At 38.3% G+C, this 19,695-nt stretch overlaps 1 protein-coding gene across 4 annotated transcripts in view; it reads left to right on the top strand.

Annotated features, from left to right (window-relative positions):
- Positions 1 to 19,695, top strand: part of mmp16.L (matrix metallopeptidase 16 L homeolog) — a 194,306-nt gene that overhangs the window by 94,757 nt on the left and 79,854 nt on the right. For 2 of the 4 annotated variants that reach the window (XM_041565421.1, NM_001091793.1), the window contains 2 exon segments: positions 7,185 to 7,199; positions 10,138 to 10,260. In XM_041565421.1, the coding sequence (XP_041421355.1) occupies positions 7,185 to 7,199; positions 10,138 to 10,260 (138 nt within the window). 4 annotated transcript variants of the gene reach the window in all.

The raw sequence follows: 19,695 nt of genomic DNA, 5'->3' as shown, positions 1-19,695 counted from the left end.
TTCCTCGTGAGGCAATTATGGGCGACTTCGGAAAATGTTCCCGTGTGCCTGCCCCCAGGTGATTTACATTTTAGTAGGCGGAAGGCAGATCGGGGAGATTAGTCGATGCGAATAAGAGGAGATTTGTCGCCTGGCGAATAATCTCCCCGAATCTGTCACCTTTAATGTGACCTAAACCAGACCCACGAATACAGTGTGATTTGGCCAGACACTTAGATGTACAATCAGCATTGTTCTGGTATTTACAAATTAGTGGATCTTAAATTGGAGCCACTGAAAATGTAATTTGCCAACTCCCCTTCCCAGCACATTTATGGGCAGATTAAATTTTTTGTTTGCGATCTGGTTGGTTCATAGCTTTCCAAAGTGCTCCTCTTTTAAGAGGTGATATACATGCTCAGATTACACACAAGTCATTGTGTATTCTTCAATTGTCCATACTTCATATATTTCCTAATGGGAGGCAGACACTGGCTCCAGGTACCCTCATGGCTGGGACTTTGTCTATATGGATCTACTCAGTGCCACCTTTGTACACATAAGAATATCACCACTTTATTTTCATGTTATGTATCTTTACTCTCTGTCATTACTAACACAATAAACTGGAACTTGACTTCACTTGAAACAAAACATATAACAGGTCATTTACCATGGCCCAAACAGAATTAAAAGAGTGCTAAAGGGCATAAAATCTCATTCAAAGACCAGGTTTGTATTTATATATAATCATTGAGGGTCTGTGCCTAGGGACCCAGCTTTTGGGGGGTGTCAATGTAATTGAAAAAACATTTTTTAAAATAAAAAAAAACATCAGCCGCCATGGGAGTCTAACCGCTTAAATCGAGAGGCGGAGCTGGGGGGTGAGGGTACATGGCCAATTGTTGTGAAATCTAGAAGTGACGATTTCTTACATTGGGGAGGGGGGGGGGTGCAGTAAAGCCTGGTCCCTAGGGTGGCACCAAACCTTAACACAGCCCTGTCAAAGACTGCTGCAGAACACAGACAGAACTTTTCAGGGGGTGAACACAGGCTAATACACTATTTTGAGTGCAGAGACCTGTGGCAATATTGCAAAAAAAAAATGGAATGCAAAAAAAAAAACATGGCATATTACTCCTGTTTTTTTGCACATTGCACCTTGTCCTGCGCATAGTAAGTAAGCCCTTTAGTGCAAGAGTATCATCAAAGGAACCAAAAAATACTTCTATCAGACCTTAGTTTGTCATCTGCTTGAAACAACGAAATACCCCAGGACTCCCTGCCAGTATCTACCTGTCTATTAAAATTGTAGTTTAACAAAAGCTGGAGTTGTTTTAAGCTAAATACCTTAAAGGATGAGTAAACCATAGTAAAATAAGTGAATGTAAAATTGATGTGGGTGCTATTTTAAGCACTTTTGTAATTTACACTCATTATTTATTTTCTTTTGATTCCAAGATATTAAGGGATACATGTACTGTTAATATGAATGAATTTTGTTACAACAGCGCCACCTGCTGGTCATTTTCCGACTACAAAGTAGTCAAGGAAGTTGTCAGGAGAAAGAAAGAAGCTTCTCTGATGTTCTTCTGCTTAGGAAGCTGTGAGAAATGTTTTTACTTTTTTTTCCTAAGAACATCAGAGCAGTGTCTTTTTTTCTCCTGACAGCTTCCTTGACTACTTGGTGGTCAGACTGGTGGGAAACTGACCAGCAGGTGGCGCTGTTTTAACAAAATTCATTCATATTAACAGTACATGTATCAATTAATATCTTGGAATAAAAAGGAAATAAATAATGAATGTAAATTACAAAAGTGCTTTGAATAACACCCTCATCAAATTTACATTCTTTTATTTTAAAGGTTTACTTATCCTTTAAGATAAATACGTCTGGAAATGAATTACTTACTCAGCTTATTTGGGGCCAGTGTTTCATCACTCCCTGTATTTTAGTGTTTTAGTGCCTGCAAATAGAGGGAATTTTACTTTTCATAGAAATAAAATCCACTCTCTTACCCGGATAAGTCAACTGCTGTTTTCTCTCTCTTCTCAGAGACTTTGACAAATGGTCCCCATCTTGCTTACCAAAAGCAATGTTGTGTTCCTAATATAGACAAATAAATCAGGTTCATGACGCCTCATTTATCAAAGCCAGCAAACTATTCAAAGAGGAGGAAGAAAACGTTGAAAAATATACTCATTGAAAAATAGTTTATACTAGAAAATCTTTTAATTCTGTCCAATCCAAAATGGTTCAGCACTGCATTAACAGGCAGCTAATCATTTATTAAAGTGAGGAGGAAAAGATTGCGGGGATAAAGGGATTACAGCAGGAGCAATCTAGAGAGGCTTTTAATATAATCCTCTGTGAAGAAGTCCAACCTGGCAAACAAAAAATAGGAATGATTAAAGCAATAAAGAAACACTGAAAACTAAAGGATTAATATTGGGTGTATGCATGTAAAGCAAAATAGACACATTTGTCACTTTTCTCAAATTGCAAAATTAACCTTTCTCATTAAATCTTTGCACGTTAATAAGCACTTGCTGTGACTGTATAGACAAACTGGCTTTTTTAAGGGGAAAAATAACCAGACTACAAGCAGATTAACAACCACTATAACTTTAATTTTGTTATTTTACCCTAAGTTAAATGTACATATTAATAGCTGAATGTGTGTTGACTTTCCTCCTGTTTTGTTGCTCCCTAGCTTCCATTTTACTGACTCTGCATGTGACTTTAACCTTGCCTTAGCTGCCATTGTCTCAGCCTCTCTGACCAAAGTTTTCCTTATCACTCCCTATAGTCCTTCTGTTGGATTCTTATAATGGAAGCCAAGAGGGTGGCCTACAGATCAGTGGTTTGCTGTATGAAGTCACTGCATATAACCACTGCCTGAAATAATCAAAAATGGAAAAAGTAGGCATGTTGATCATTGTATAACACTATGCCAGTACAGGTATGGGATCTGTTATCTGGAAACCCGAAAGCTCCAAATTATGGAAAGGCTGTCTCCTGTAGACTCCATGTTATCCATTTTTAAAAATGATTTCTCTGTAATAATGAAACAGTACCTTGTACTAGATCTGAACTAATATACAGTAGAACCCCCATTTTACGTTTTTCAGGGGACAAGAAAAAAGTGGTGCAAAATCCAGGAAAATTTAAAATTAAGTAAAAAATGTATTATGCATAATATATAGGTGGGACCACAAAACAACGATGCAAAATGAGGGGAAACTTAAAATCAGGGGATGTAAAATTGAGTTTCCATTGTATAAATAATCCTTATTGGAAGCAAAATCAGTCTATTGGGTTTGTTTAATGATTTTCTAGTAGACTTAAGGTATGAAGATCCATATTACATAAAGATCTGTTATCCGGGTCCCGGGCATTCTGGATAGCAGACCCCATACTTGTACAAGTATATCTCCTTACCGGCATCATCAGGAAATGGAAGGCCACAGGCACAGTTGCTGTAAAACCCAGGTCTGGCAGGCCAAGAAAAATACAGGAGCGGCATATGCGGAGGATTGTGAGAATGGTTACAGACAACCCAAAGATCACCTCCAAAGACCTGCAAGAACATCTTGCTGCAGATAGTGCATCTGTACATCGTTCTACAATTCAGAGCAATTTGCACAAAGAACATGTGTATGACAGGGTGATGAGAAAGAAGCCCTTTCTACACTCACGCCACAAACAGAGTCACTTGTTGTATGCAAAAGCTCATTTAGACAAGCCACTGTCATTTTGGAACAAAGTGTTTGGACTGATGAGACTTTAAAAATTTAGTTATTTGGTTACAACAAAAAGCGATTTGCATGTCGGAAGAAGAACATCACATTCCAAGAAAAACACCTGCTACCTACTGTCAAATTTGGTGGAGGTTCCATCATGCTGTGGGGCTGTGGGGCTAGTTCAGGGACTGGGGCCCTTGTTAAAGTCGAGGGTCAGATGAATTCAACCCAATATCAACAAATTCTTCAGGATAATGTTCAAGCATCAGTCAGAAAGTTGATGTCACGCAGGGGTTGGATATTCCAACAAGACAATGACCCTAAACACACTTGGAAATCTACAAAGGCATTTATGCAGAGGGAAAAGTACAATATTCTGGAATGGCCGTCACAGTCTCCTGACTTCATATCATTGAAAATCTATGGGATGATTTGAAGCAGACTGTCCATGCACGGCAGCCATCAAATTTAACTGAACTGGAGAGATTTTGTATGGACGAATGGTCAAAAAATGGTCCACAATCCAGACTCTCGTCAAAGGCTATAGGAGGCGCCTAGAGGCTGTTACATTTGCAAAAGGAGGCTCAACTAAATATTGATGTAATACGTCTGTTGGGGTGCCCAAATTTATGCACCTGTTATGATTTTGTTATGATGCATATTGTATATTTTCTGTTAATCCAATAAACTTTGTCACCGATGAAATACTACTGTTTCCATAAGGCATGTTATATATTAAAAGTAAGTTGCAACTTTGAAAGCTCACCCAATTATAAACAAAACTTCAAAGAATTAAGAGGGGTTCCCAAACCTTTTCATATGACTGTATCTATCTATTATCTATGTTTCTATTGATCATCTCTCTATCATCTGTCTATGTATCTATCATCTGTCTTAATATCTATCAATCATCTATCTATCTATCTATCTATCTATCTATCTATCTATCTATCTATCTATCTATCCATCCATCCATCCATCCATCCATCCATCCATCCATCCATCCATCCATCCATCCATCCATCCATCCATCCATCCATCTATCTATCTATCTATCTATCTATCTATCTATCTATCTATCTATCTATCTATTGATTGTCTATCTCTATCTATATATCTTCTATCTATCATTTATCTATCTATCTATCTATCTATCTATCTATCTATCTATCTATCTATCTATCTATCTATCTATCTATCTATCTATTATCCCTTCATCTAATAATATAGCATGACTGTTCAGTAGCAGGACTAATAAATACCATAAAGAATGTCTTCACTCTTGAGCAAAGTGTGTGTGTGAATGTGTGTGCAAGGTTTCATTAGCACACTAGTGAATGTCAGTGCATGCACACTACAGTAATTCTATCAGAGCGAGTTTTGTGTAACACTTAAAGGAGTGCTAATGATGAAACAAAACTTGTGATTGCTTGAAAGAGCAGGGTGTAACATTCTCCGATATAAATGCAAATCTTTCTATCCTCCCGATGGAACTTAAGATAGATTACATTTCCAAGTGCTATTTTTCAGTTGCCCAGGGAAGCAATTTTCTTTTGCATGCTTCACTTCCCACTTAAGCTCCCTGCCACCTGTCTGGTTTTGAAAAGTCAATTTTTGAGAAGCCTTGTCAGATTTTTAGATGACTGTTTGGCATTCAGTTGCTCAGGAAAGCAGAAGTCCGTGGCAAAGCCGTGAGCGGTGGTGTCCTTAATTGCCCCCCATTGTCTCAGTGCAGTCTTGTATGTGTTCTTTACTGCATTATCATTATAAACTGTGACTAAACAAATGTAATGTGTTTTTACTTAAAGGCATTCACAGAGGTATGGGACCTGTTATCCAGAATGCTTGGGACCTGGAGTTTTCCAAATAAGGGATCTTTCCATAATTTAGATCTTCATACCTTAAAGGGGAAATGTAATAAAGTAATGGAAAAACTATTTTCAATGTGAAAAGTTATGCCTTTGAGCGAACAAATTTCGCTTTGCACGAATTTGATATAGCTTTTGCAAAACTGTTTGGCGACCACTTCCAACAGTGGAAGACCATTTGCGAATTTTATAGTTTGCACCAATGTGCAGTCAATGTAATAAAACTTCTTACTGAAAAAGTTACAGTATGTTTGCTCCAAAACATTACGACACCTTCAAGCACTTCTTAAGAGTGCGCAATTAAAATTCACAATGTAATATCAGTTTAAGGAACAATATTACATTGCGAGATGTGGATTTTTATTCTTATTGGTGCGAATTGTTTTGCTATTTGCGACTTTTATTACATTCCCCCGGAAGTCTGCTAAAAAATCATTTAAAAAACATTATTTAAATCCAATAGTATTGTATAATTATATCTTAGTTGGGATCAAGTACAAGCTACTGTTTTATTATTAGAGAAAAAGGGAATCATTTTTTAAAATTTGAATTACTTCATTAAAATAGACTCCATGGAAGATGGCCTTTCTGAAATTTGGAGTTTTCTGGATGTCTGGTTTCCGCGTGGCGGATCCGATACCTGTTCTTTCATTTTGCAAAATTATCTGTATAAATATTATGATCTTTTTTTTATCAATTTGACATTGGGTACTAAGTAGGTTGTAAAGATGTGATGGATATGTAGATCCCATTTTGAACAGTGCCCCCATTATGGTCTCTAAGTGGCAGTTCTAATGATAAAAATATGCCTCTTATCCCAGACATGTTGACTTACACTAATTTTTCACCCTGATGTGCCCCTTCCCAACCCTTTCACTAGTGATGAGCAAATCTGTCCCTTTTAGTTTCACTGAAAAATTAGCAAAACCCTGAAAATTCACTTAACGTATTAAGGTCAAGGGAGGAGGGTTGTGGCAACGTATCCAAGCTGTACAAATTTTTTTTTAAAAAAAAATTGGAGTTTATGGGTGTTTTTTTCACAACGAAACCTGCAGAAATGTTTTTTTATTTTTTGCCAATCACTACCTGTCACCTAACAGCCTAGTCACTTTCTGTTGGAATTTTCACCTGAATTTTACTTGCCTGCTGCCATTAAAAAGCATTGAAATGCACCAGGAGTCCCTTGAAACTTAATTCAATTACTAATTTAAAGACCTGAAATATTTTTGACCCTGACTCATAACCTCTCACTAACTACTTACCAATGAGGTTAGGGGCCCCTATTAAATGTCGGTATCACTTTCAATGTCTAAAGCTACAAGAGGGCAAGATGTTCAGTTTTACAAGAATATTTGGCTACCTCTGTTCAGTTTGTTCATTATTTTGAAAAACATTGATATTTCCAGGTGATTGAATTTGAAAAATTAACACTTAAAGAAGGGCATTGGCATATGTGGGGTGATTATTTTGCCCTGGAAAGGATACATTGACCCAAAAGTAATACATGTTGTTTTCTGTTTTCTGAGCTGTTCTAATGAAAAGTAATAGTGCTGTGTCTTTGTTTTATTCCTATGCCTCTTCCCTGTGATGTAGTGAAATCACATTGAGGTGAGACCTTTCTTACTAAACTTTATGTGCATGCTGAAATAAAATGACAACTGCATTGCTGTAACCGGGTATTCTTAACCTGTGTGTCAGGCATGGACTCCCGAGCTCTATAGGCTGGGTCTCCACAATCCTCATAAATAATATGATTTTTTTTCTCTAATTTAACATAATGATTAAAATATGGTGAAATGGGTTGTTCAGCTTCCAGCGGTTTTTTTTCAGTTGTTTTCAGATAGTTCATCAGAGATAAAGACTTTTCACCAGAATAAAAGACTTTTTATCAATTACTTTCCATTTTTTATTCGTGACAGTTTTTCTAATATTGAAGTTTAAGGCCAGGGCCAAACAGGGTTGAAATCCGCAGGCCGGTTTCAGCCCCTACAGCGAGCAGTATCCTCAGGCCCAGATTTCTGATGAGGTGGCGCCCAGAGGCCGGATCCTCCAGTGCCCCCTCCCTCCCACAAGATTGCGTGCATGCGCAGTGGAGCACTAAGGGTCTATCGCGCTTAGTGCTCCGGGATCGCGGCAATTACACCTGCAGCTGGGCGGCCTCTCCGCAAGTCCGGGCCTGAGTATTCTCCTTCGTTCGCATCTGGAACCCTTGAGCCGGCTCCATCGCGAACACACTCGGCGGATTTGCGAAATTCAGTGCCTTGCACTTTTTTGCTGAGTTTGCTCCAGACACAATGGTTCCAGGAGGAAGATTCTGCTTTCTGATCAGCAGGTTGATTTTGGCCCTGTCTGGCCCTAGCCTAAAGTATCATATTTCCACTTCTTATGTCTTTTTGAAGCAACTCTGTAATTGTTGATACATTTCTTATCTTTGTACCTGCTGAGCTGAATCCCTGAGTTTCATTTAAGCAGCTGTTAGAATTGATAGAGTAGTTGCAAATATTCCCCAGATGCTGCTGAGATATATATCAACTAATGGAGCAAATTGTAACAGTTCAGAATCTGCACCTGAATTACTGAGCTGCCAGACTGAAACACCATATACAGGAATATTAAACGTTGAACTTCAATTCTGGGAAAACAGTAAAATATGAAATATGGAAAGCATTTGAAAAAAAGTATTTTTCTGGTGAACAATCTGAAAATAACTGAACTGAAAAAAGTGTTTGGAAGATGAACAATCCCTTGAATAAGTGGTTTCAAACCAATATTTGGGTCATGAGGTTTATTTTACAACTTAATTTGGGTTCCCTGGCTTGAAAATATTAAAACCACTATTATTAAGGCTTCAAGCTGATTTATGTTTTCTAACGGTGAAAGACAAGCCAGCATTAATGATGTCACCATATTCATCAGCAGTAAAACGGAACAGACATCTCAAATTGATGGACATCATGTATGTGGAGGTTACAGTGCAATCAGTGCCAAAATAAAAATTCTCCATCATAAGCTCTTAAAACTCATTGCTAGAATTTTTCAGTGAACAGCAGGGACAGCCCTAATGTTGGCACTGATACCATGATACAGTATAAGTTCCATCAGTCGCAAGATTGAACCATGCATTTTATGATAGCTTCGCCTTACCATTAATTAACTTACAATGATTAGTTATTACCAAAAATTTAAACAGCAGGGAATTCATCTATAGCAGGGATGTTTTATCTATGACTCAGCCCAAAAATGATTTGACATCAGCATTTGACTTGATCTCCATGATATCTCAATGATGTTTCCCACAATTTTTGAGTGACAAAGCTGATGCTACAACAGTTATGTCCCCTAAGAAAAAAGTTGAGAACCACTGAACTTTAGGAACCACGGAGGACACATTGGCGTAACTATAGACAAAGTAGACCCCTCAGTTGCGGAGGATCAGCTTCCTCTATAGCATTAGTCCTCTATCCTTGATGCTTACTGTAGTTCTGTTTTATCAGTCTGGTTAGATTTAGTCCTCTCCCATATGATGCTTACCAAATAAGTAACTCTTAGGGGCACATTTACAAAGCTCGAGTGAAGGATTCGAATTAAAAAAACTTCGAATTTCAAAGTGTTTTTTTGGCTACTTCGACCATCGAATGGGCTACTTCGACCTTCGACCTTCGACTATGAATCGAACGATTCGAACTAAAAATCGTTCGACTATTCGACCATTCGATAATCGAAGTACTGTCTCTTTAAGAAAAACTTCGACCCCCTACTTCGGCAGCTAAAAGCTACCGAAGTCAATGTTAGCCTATGGGGAAGGTCCCCATAGGCTTGCCAGCGTTTTTTTGATCGAAGGATATTCCTTCGATCGTTGTATTAAAATCCTTCGAATCGTTAGATTCAAAGGATTTAATCGTTCGATCGAACGAATAATCCTTTGATCGTTCGATCGTAGGATTAGCGCTAAATCGTTCGACTTCGATATTCGAAGTCGAACGATTTTAGTTCCTAGACGAATATCGAGGGTTAATTAACCCTCGATATTCGACCCTTAGTAAATCTGCCCCTTAGCGTGTATGGCCAGGTTGATTCTTAGTTCATAATATATTTTACAATTTGGCTGCTAGAGATACAGCCTATCACCCATAACTAATGACCATGAGGTTAACACTCATAGCCTAGAGCTCTGTTATACATGTTTATATATTATGATACTGCATTGTTATATTCAACTATATCACTTTTATTACTTGTAGTGATTTTGCTTATAAAACTCATTGTGACAGTGACTTTAATTATATAAATCAAGCATTTGTGGTTCTAGAAGGAATAGGGCCAGGAAACACGTTTGATGGAATGTTGCTTGATTTATTAACCGAGTATTTCTTTTTTCAAGACTGCAGTTTAGTAGCTTACTGGGCAAATTTTGGATTCAAGAATCCAGCGAAACACAATAAATGTTCAATAAAGAAATAAATCAAGCTCATTTATAGTTGTCAAGCGGGACATTTGTCTACAATAGATTAATAAAACATTCTAACTGTGTGATTTTATGCTTTAGTTGGATGAAAAAACCACGGTGTGGAGTTCGTGATCAAGCAGGACCTATTTCCAGATTTAATGTCCGACGAAAACGATATGCCTTAACGGGACAGAAGTGGCATCACAAACATATCACCTACAGGTAAAGAAAATATACTGTGGCGCTGCTTGGGAGGGGGATTATGAAGCAGTTCTTATACAAGCAGTAAACCAAAGTTATATTGATGATTTTTTCTAAATAAATCCATCATCTCCCCTAGCTAAGTGTTTTTGTCTTGCAACAATTTTTGTTTTTGTCTTCTTTAGTTAGATGAGAGGTAGTGGATGGATTAACCAGGGAAAACTGTATTAATGTGCAAGGAAATTAAGATAAAGGAAAACTTAGAATGGCATTTGTTGAAAGTTCAACCAAGATCTGTAGAGGTTGAGAGAGAAAGTTGTCAAGCTAAACCAGTTTTGAGGGTTTTTGGCTTGGCAAAAGGTCACAAACTAGGGGTTATAAAGCTGTAGATATTTATAGCTCAGTTTGCCTGCCAACAGTTTCTGTTTTCACATGGAACTGCTTTGATTTCTTATAATTTCATCACATTTAAAATAACTTTGGCTGTTTCATGCCACAAATATCTAAGCCCCATGTGTTCTGTGATGGTGGTTTTGGGACTAGAGGTTGGCAAAGTGTTTTAGTTGTAAACTGTTTCACATTTTGTGTATTAAAATTTCATTCATTATTTAAATAATAATGTAATCATCTCTAGCCCTGATCCATGTATTTATGGAGAGACTGTGTCCTCTGCATAGTATTAAGCATTAACAGAACTACAGTCAGGACTGTACGGGGAGAAGGAAAGCCAGGTATAAAGCCTTAAGATCCTAATGGGAAAATTATTTTCATTTATATCAGCATGCACCATGTTGATATGAAAGGTTGACAGGGAAAAATAATGTTTCCACTTGGATGTTGCTTCCAGTGTCCGCAAAGCAGGTGCTTATATTTAAATTCCAGGCTTGGGGGCAAGTTTTGGTTGTATAAAAATCATGTGTACTGCCAAAAAGTGCCTCCTGTAGGCTGACAGTACACATAAGGCAATAAAATACCCACTTAGAACACTCATTTGGCATTCCCAAGAACATTTTTCATGCTTACGTTGCTCCCCAACAATTTGTGGCTCACAGGTTAAAAAGGTTGGGGACCCCTGCTTTAACTGATAAGGCAATTGGGTCCTATATATATATATATATATATATATATATATATATATATATATACAGCTACATGCCGGTGCACTCAAAAATCCTCATGTTGTCACTGCCTTGGTGCTGGTTAAATAAATAATGCAGAAATTCAAAAAAGAACCGCACTCTCAGGACTTGATCCAAATGTAGAAAATAATATAAGTTTATTTCAACGTTTTGGCTCGAAACTTAAGCCGTCATCAGGAAGTGAAAAATGCCAACAAACTACCCCTTTTAAGTGCTCAACTTTGGTGCCAGATTGAGCACTTAAAAGGGGTAGTTTGTTGGCATTTTTCACTTCCTGATGACGGCTTAAGTTTCGAGCCGAAACGTTGAAATAAACTTATATTATTTTCTACATTTGGATCAAGTCCTGAGAGTGTGGTTCTTTTTTGAATTTCTATATATATATATATATATATATATATATATATATATATATATAGTTACAGTATATATAGAATACAGTGTATACAGTATACAGTTTCAGCTCCCTGGTGGCAGAATATGAAATGTATTCTCTCTTTTTAATGAGCAGTTTGGGTGAATTTCAAAAGTTAAAAAAAAATCTTTGCTGGATGTTCCAATTATATTCATAAGAAGATGTAATGAAGAGATAGTGAAGAAAAGGTGAAATTTGTATTACCCTAAAAACACAAAAACAGTATACACCACTTTCAGTAGTGAAAGTTCTCTACTGGAAATGGTGGAAATTTGGGGCATTTTGTCAAAAAATGTGGTGTCTCCTGATGTTTCTGTATACTTTCATGGTTTATAATATAATGGTTCTGTATACTTCCCTTATAGAATACGGTAGGTCTCTGTTTCATGGTGGGAACAGGGCATATTTAGAGGAAAAGGGAAAGGAAAGCCTGCCAACCACAGCTGTCGATAAATTACATTTGCATCAATTATTTAGATATAATTAGTCAAAAAAATGCTACATGAATTACTCAATCCATCATGTGCTGTCATGGATTCTAAAACCTGCACTTGTCAGTTATGAGGAAAGAAAGAGGATAATAAAAAATGTTATGTTCTTTAGAATTAGTCATTTTTATGAAACCCGGGATGCGCTGCGATTGTTTCCTTCTGCTTTTTGACACTTTTATCACTTTGCCAGTGCGTGAAGGCTAAATGTGGCAATAAATTATATTTTTCTTGTTAATTTGTGTTTCAAACGTTATTATGCATGCCTCATATACACTGTGCATCAGATGTGCGTTCTGCTGGAGTTTTGTTCTCCTTCATTTAATAATATCGCCTGCTTGATTCCTTTTACCCCCTCCCCCCATATGTGTCTGTGCCAGATATGATATAGATCGATTCATAGATAGTATTAGTAGTAGATAGATGTTGGTATAAACACGTTTTAATGGAAATTTAATCTCCAGCAAAATAAAATAGCCTTATGGGATCTGTTATTCGGAAATATCTGAAGTATGGTGATGACATTCCCCTATTGAAACAACTATTTCTTCATTTTTGACTGATTTCACTTATGCTCTGTAACTTAATTGTACTTAATGACTGTAATTAACGTTTTGTATTTGCAACGTCACCTTAAAGTTATTATTTAATGCAAGTTAGACAATGTGATCTTTATTTTTTATGCTTTCTTATTCTTTTTAGTCCAGTTTTTTAATGATTGCACCTTTGTCCTCCAGCTATGTAGTTTGGATATTACAAAGGTATCTGTGTTTTAGGGTCCCACCACCTTTCTTTTTAAAGCATACATAAAATGCCTCTATTTTGATACTTAAGGCATTTAGATGGGATAAAAATCCCTGGAAATTAGGTAGATGGCAGTTTTGATTTAAACAGATTAAAGTCCATAGATCGATGCTAAATCCTGTACAACATGCGAGCGCAATGTAATATTACTAATTTATATATTGCATTTATGTTGCAATACACTGTCACACAAAGGAGATGATTTATAGTTAACCTTTTATAATACAAGCAAGATAATTATCTGCTACTTAATTTAGCAACAATGATGCATTGCATCCCTACTTGATACAATGGTGTATGGTGGCAATCAATACATATTTATGGCCTGCTAGGTAATGTTCCAGTATATATGTTAATAGTAAAGATATACTGATTCTGTTAGCGCCCTGACACACATGCCGTTTGCATGCAAGTCGATATATGAATAAAAATGTAGCATGTTGTTAAACTCAGATCTGAACACTGGTAGGTGCAACGAGGCAGAATCAAATGAAAATAATGAGTTATTTTGTGCATTAAGGTGCACTGAAACTGGCAACTCAAGCATGCGTTAAACACGTGAAATGTGAACAAAAACGCTCATGGGTATTAGCACAGATTTACTAATCAGAATCCAGTCAAGTTTGCATAATATATAAATATTTACCTGCCACAATAAATAAAACACCAGCAGAAAGGATCAGCTTTAATTTAATGATAACATCTTTTCATCAAGAGCAAACTGTGCTGTAGGGAAATGTGGGAATGAATGGTATACATGGTCTTCATCATTTAATACAGTCTTGTCCGTGAACATGAATATTGGTAATTAGTTCACTTGCTCATTAAAGGAGAGGGAAAGTTGTTTACCACTTGGGGGTGCCAAATGTTAAAAGTGAATGTATTTACTTACCTGAAACCCCTGGCTGGTTCTCCTATCAGCAGAAAACTGCACTGGCCCAGGGTTATACCAGTGAGCACCATGGAGCGAATCTCTTCTGGCTTCTTCTTTCTTCAAATTTCCTGGGGCAGACGCATGCACAGTAAAAGGAAAAAGCCAGGCGCAAGAAGAAGCCGGAAGAGGAGCGTTCCGTGGTACTCGCTGGAATAACCCTGGGCCAGAGCAGTTTTCTGCTGATAGGAGCACCGGCCCGGGGTTTCAGGTAAGTAAATACATTCACTTGGGGGTGCCTAACATTTGGCACCCCCAAGTGGTAAAAGACTTTCCTTCTCCGTTAAACCATTTAGTGCCCATTTGTGTCCTGCAGAAGAGTGCACTGCCATTCTGGAGCTTTCCATTCCCATCTGGAAAGAGATGTCTCACCAGTGGAGGAAGGCAATCACTGAGAATAATTGTTATTTCGTGATATTTTCTCTGCCTTCACAGGGCAACCATGCCAGTTAACTGAATATTCTACCAGTATTGTGCCAACAGAACCCTTCACAGTGAGAAACAAGCACTTTATACCCATCTATTTGTGAAGATAGGATGGATGGCTCATATGATCATCTCAATGTTCTGCAAGTATAGTATGGTTTTACTCATAGTCTTGCTAGATATTTTCAAATAGATGATTCAGCTTTGCACATCTGCCCCAACTGTAGCTGATGATGATGTCTTTCCATCAGGATTGTGTGACAGTAGTATCTTAGCCACTGTTCTTCAAGAGACATCAGCCACTGAAAATGATTCATTGCTGTAGCTCCCAGACAATGTATCATTAAAGCCATCTATCCCTCAGTCACTCAATTTTCTTCTTGTAGCCACTGGGTCATTTTATAGATATACATTCGTAATGATGATATGATAATGTTGACTAATACTGACGGTCCAGCTGTAAAATAGAGAAGGAGTGGCCATAACTTAATTGGCAATGAATAAGCTCAGGACCCATCCGTCCTTTGGAGCACTTGTTGTACATTTAATTTGCATACATTATTATGTTCCTATTATCCATGCCGAAATAATATGTAAACACTGTATACATGACCATCTGTTCCCTGTGTAGCTCCTCTTGTGCCTGCCAATGTCTCAGTAACCTCCTACATATAGTTGTGAATGCTTCCGGCTGTATCAGATGTGGAACAGCTGCCATGTCGATGGGCATTCAAACAACCATGGCATACTAAAAGGTATACGGTTTGATTTAATCAAGTGGCCAATCACAATGAACCTGCTAAAATAGAAGTAATAACATCCCATTGAGCCTGCCTAAAATGGCCTTCAAAGATTAAAGGTTGTTGTGCTCACCTTAACTGTTCCTCAGATGATCCAGTTGGTAGCATTCACAACCAAGGGCATTACAGACACATTGGCAGGCTCAAGAGGAGCTCCACAAATAGCAGTTGCCTGTGCATACAGTCTTTACTTGTTTGGCTCCTTAAACAAGGGTATTCTCACTCCAGTGACCAACCTTAACTTGGGACAAAGGAGCACAACCCTATGCTAGTAGTAAAAGCCACTAACATCTCAGCAAGCTATTATGATAAACTGAGACCTACAAGACAAGACTACCACTGTTGATCTGAACAAGTGGTAAAAATGGCTATGTATAAGAAAACCAAATATAAACAAACTTTTTATGACCATATAGCATTGACGGGTTGCGTTTAGAAGTTGCAGGTGCGGGTATACCCGCGGGTCGGCGGTTCTGCGGGTCGGGCCACGGGTCTTCTCAATATCGATATTCACTCCTTTCTTCTGGTCACGGCTACTTCCGATGACATCACTTCCGGTTTACAATGACAGCACTTCCTGTTTTACTCCTTTTCCCCCCTGATCACGTCTACTTCCGATTTACAATGACAGCACTTCCTGATTCTTGATGGTCAGCAAATCGCGGGTTCGGGTTGCGGATAAGGTACTTTCAGGTAGGATCGGGTTGCGGGTCCGGGTTTCCGGATTGCAGGTTGCGGGTACGGGTCGGGTTCGGGTCCCAAAAAATGGACCCGCGCAGGACTCTAGTATACTGGTAATATAAAGTGTTATGCCTTTAAAAGCTTGAACACATCATAGAAATATACTGTACATAAATAAATAGGTTTTCTATATTTTATGTGTCATTGTAGAAATAACATTTTGCACAAGATGCAAGGTCCATCTCAGTATTCGGCTCATTGGGTTGTAAAGGACATAATTTAAAAATCCAATAGATCTCATGCTGTTGCAACCTTCAAAAGCAATCACCTCCCCTAATAATTGTTCTAGATCGAGAAACAGTGTCCCAATATGATACTCTTAGTAATGCTCTGCAGAATGTGTAGGTACAGAAGGCTTTTTAATGTTATGCTCCATTGCTATCAAACTATTTTTGTAGTGTGCACTGGCCGACGCAAGCGAGAATTTGCCAGGGAATCGCAGGGACATCACCAATTTACTAACAGGCGTAGAGGACAATTCGCTAGCGCAACAGACCGTTGCTAGCGTTCGTTCACTCCCTATCGCCAGGCCACTTTTCGTACTCCGCAAATTCACTAAGATGCGAATTTTACTGAACATTACCTCTTTCTCCAGAGTTTACTTCATCACCTCAGACTAGGCGAACTGAGAAAACGAAGCAACATCTTCCTCAATCTTATATCAGTGACATCATATCCTGTATGCATTTTAAAGTGGGATTGCCTTCAGTCCGAACAATTAAAGAAGTTTGTGTTAACATTTTTTCCCCAGACATTTGAGGGGTATGGCGCATTTATTTTAGGGTGGGCTCATGTCTAGGGCATTAGAGGATCTCTTCTGTCTTTATTATGGTTCCTTGGACATTTGTATTAAAAAGTGACCACTTAAAGCATTTTCACCAACATTACCAATAAAGACGTCCATACGGCTTTTAAGTACCCGCCCTATTCAAATTAACCTAAGCGTAAGAGTGCTAGGGAAGTTTCGCTAGGCAGAAATTAACGCTACCAAAAATTCGCTATGGAATGCTCACACAGGCAAAGTAATGCTAGCGAAAATTCCCCAGCGTTCGACAGCTGAGACGGAAATTTGCATTTTAGTAGTTGTAACTAATTTGCGCCTGTCAAAGTGGAGCACAGTGACGTAAGTACCGGGGAACAGGGGGTGCAACTGGGCCAGGGCCCGCACCCCCGCAGGGCCCCCCTGGCAGATTGCGCGCGCTGCAGCCGGCTGGAGTCAGCTGCAGCCGCAAAGTAAATGCACACGGACGAGGGGCGGGCCCGGCTGCACGGCCCGCACCAGGGCCCGCCCCCACAGTTCCGTTACTGGTGGTGCAAAGTGTGGTGAAGCTGTCTCTGGCGAAAATTTGCCCTTTAGTGAAAGCCAAGTGTTTTGAAAACATTCAAAAGCTAAAATGGCATTTGTTTTAAAAACACTAATCAAATTTGCAGAACATTAGACATTGCTTTAAGGAGTATATTCTGTTTTTTAGAGGGTAGTGCTTCTATAAAAAGTATAAGCCTGATGGATCCTACTTGGAAAGCTAATAGTGGGGAGTGGGATCAGTGGTGTAACTATAGAGGAGTCAAATCTGTGGGTGGCCAGGCCTATTATTTTGTGTGCGTCACAGGTTACCCTTCTACTGGAATTAGATTCAAATGGAACAGGTTGCACTATGCCCGGGTGCAATGCATACCTCCCAACTGTCCCTTTTTCGGAGGGACAGTCCCTATTTTGACAGCTCAACCCGCAGTCCCTCATTTGTACTGGAAAGTCCCTCTTTTCTCTGCACTGAACAGCCAGAAAAAGAAACAAAGTTTCTCACTTAATTGGCTTTTAGCAGAGAGCCCAGAACAGCTAACAGGTGCAAATAATATACTTTGTAACAATTTTGAGACACAAAAACACAGTTTAGATAAGGAGAAATATTTCCAAACTTTCATAACCTGCCAAATTTTGTAAAACAAACATGGTAATTAGGGGGTGTGGCCACGGAAAGGGGTGTGGTCAAAAAATTGCTGCGCTACGTGCGGAAAAAAAGTTTTTGTCCCTCTTTTTACTTCCAAAATGTTGGGAGGTATGTGCAATGGACAATGCCACTTAATGTTGCACATATAGATATGCTGTTTTTTTATATTGCTATTGGCCTTTTAAACAAAGTTCAAAAGATAATTTTTAGTTCAGACCCATGGGAATTTCCAGTAATGTTGAAAAGTAATTTAAAAAGTTTAGTTATGGGATTCAGCTCCTTGCAATAAGCTTGGAGTTTTGTGCTTTTGACACTGACTGTAAGTTTTCACATGCTCCCAGCAATATAATACAGTTCTCTCACTATGGGCTATAAGCCCCGAGAGACTTTGATAAAATCCTTTACATGATCAAATGGAATAAGCAGGTAAGAAGACAGATAAAGCATTCTACTAAAGCTTCAAATTCCGAAACAATTGGCATCAAGAAAAACAATCCCAAGATGGTATTGGATCTCTGTCAAAGCAGCGTAGCTGTAAAGCATTCTCACAATATTTCCAATTAATATGAGCTTGGCTTTATTGATTAACTTAAGCACATAAAATGAGCTCCGGCCTTATTCTTTGTAGTGGAGCAATGTTCAACTTGGAACATGCAATTTTTAAGTCCGTTGTTATTTATTATATAATAGACATTGTATTAAAAGATAAGAAAGTGGTCAGAATTAAAATGGACATTGAAAAAGGGAGAAAATATGAAAAAGGGGACAATTATTCCCAGTCAAAAAAGGCCTTATAATTGGGTGTGTCTATGGGCAGCAAAAGGTGAGGCTTGGGTCGATCATAGTGTGGTTAATGCTGGCCACCATAGTGGACAAAATGAATGTTCTTTTGCAATCTGGAACACCATTACCCAGAAAGCTCTGAATTACAGGAAGACCATCTTCCACAGACTCTCATTTTAGTCAAATAATAAAAAAGATTTTAAATGATTTCCTTTTTTCTCTGTCATAATACAACAGTACCTTGTACTTCATCCCAATTAAAATATAATCAATCCTTACAGGTTTTAATACATTTTTAAATGATTTTTAGTAGACTGGAGGTATGGAGATCCAAATTACAGAAAGATCCATTATCTGGAAGACCACATGTCCAAGCATTCTGGATAACAGGTCCTATACCTGTACTGGCAGGTGTGCAAACCTCCAGGACCAGATTTGTGGAAAGGGTATTGAGGGTATATTGGCATATTCCCTTTTCCCCAAGCATTAGGGAGGGTTGTTTCATTAGCGTTTTCTAGTTTTGATTTATTTGCAGTTTTTTCTCTAGTATTCCCATTTAAAGGAGAACAAAACCATGAAAATGAATACGGGTAAAAATGTCATATTTTATATACTGAACTTATTGCACCAGCCTAAAGTTTCAGCTTGTCAATAGCAGCAATGATCCAGGACTTCAAACTTGTCACAGGAAAGTGTCTGTGACACTCACATGCTCAGTGGGTTCTGAGCAGCTGTTGAGAAGCTGAGCTTAGGGGTCGTCGCAAATTATCTTGTCTGTAATATAAACTGATGGTACAAGGCTGATTATTAAATTCTGATGCTAGTTGCACTGGTTTCTGTGCTGCCATGTAGTAATTATCTGTATTAATTACTAATCAGCCTTATATTGTGACATTTATGTTCTATGTGTACTGTATATTGTGAGTGGGTCCCTAAGCTCAGTAAGTGACAGCAGCACAGAGCATGGGCAGTGAATCAGC

Source organism: Xenopus laevis, chromosome 6L, assembly GCF_017654675.1.
Source record: "Xenopus laevis strain J_2021 chromosome 6L, Xenopus_laevis_v10.1, whole genome shotgun sequence".
In the NCBI taxonomy this organism is placed as follows: domain Eukaryota; kingdom Metazoa; phylum Chordata; class Amphibia; order Anura; family Pipidae; genus Xenopus; species Xenopus laevis.
The sequence above is the reverse complement of the archived record's forward strand: the minus strand, read 5'-3'. Positions and strand labels throughout refer to the sequence as shown.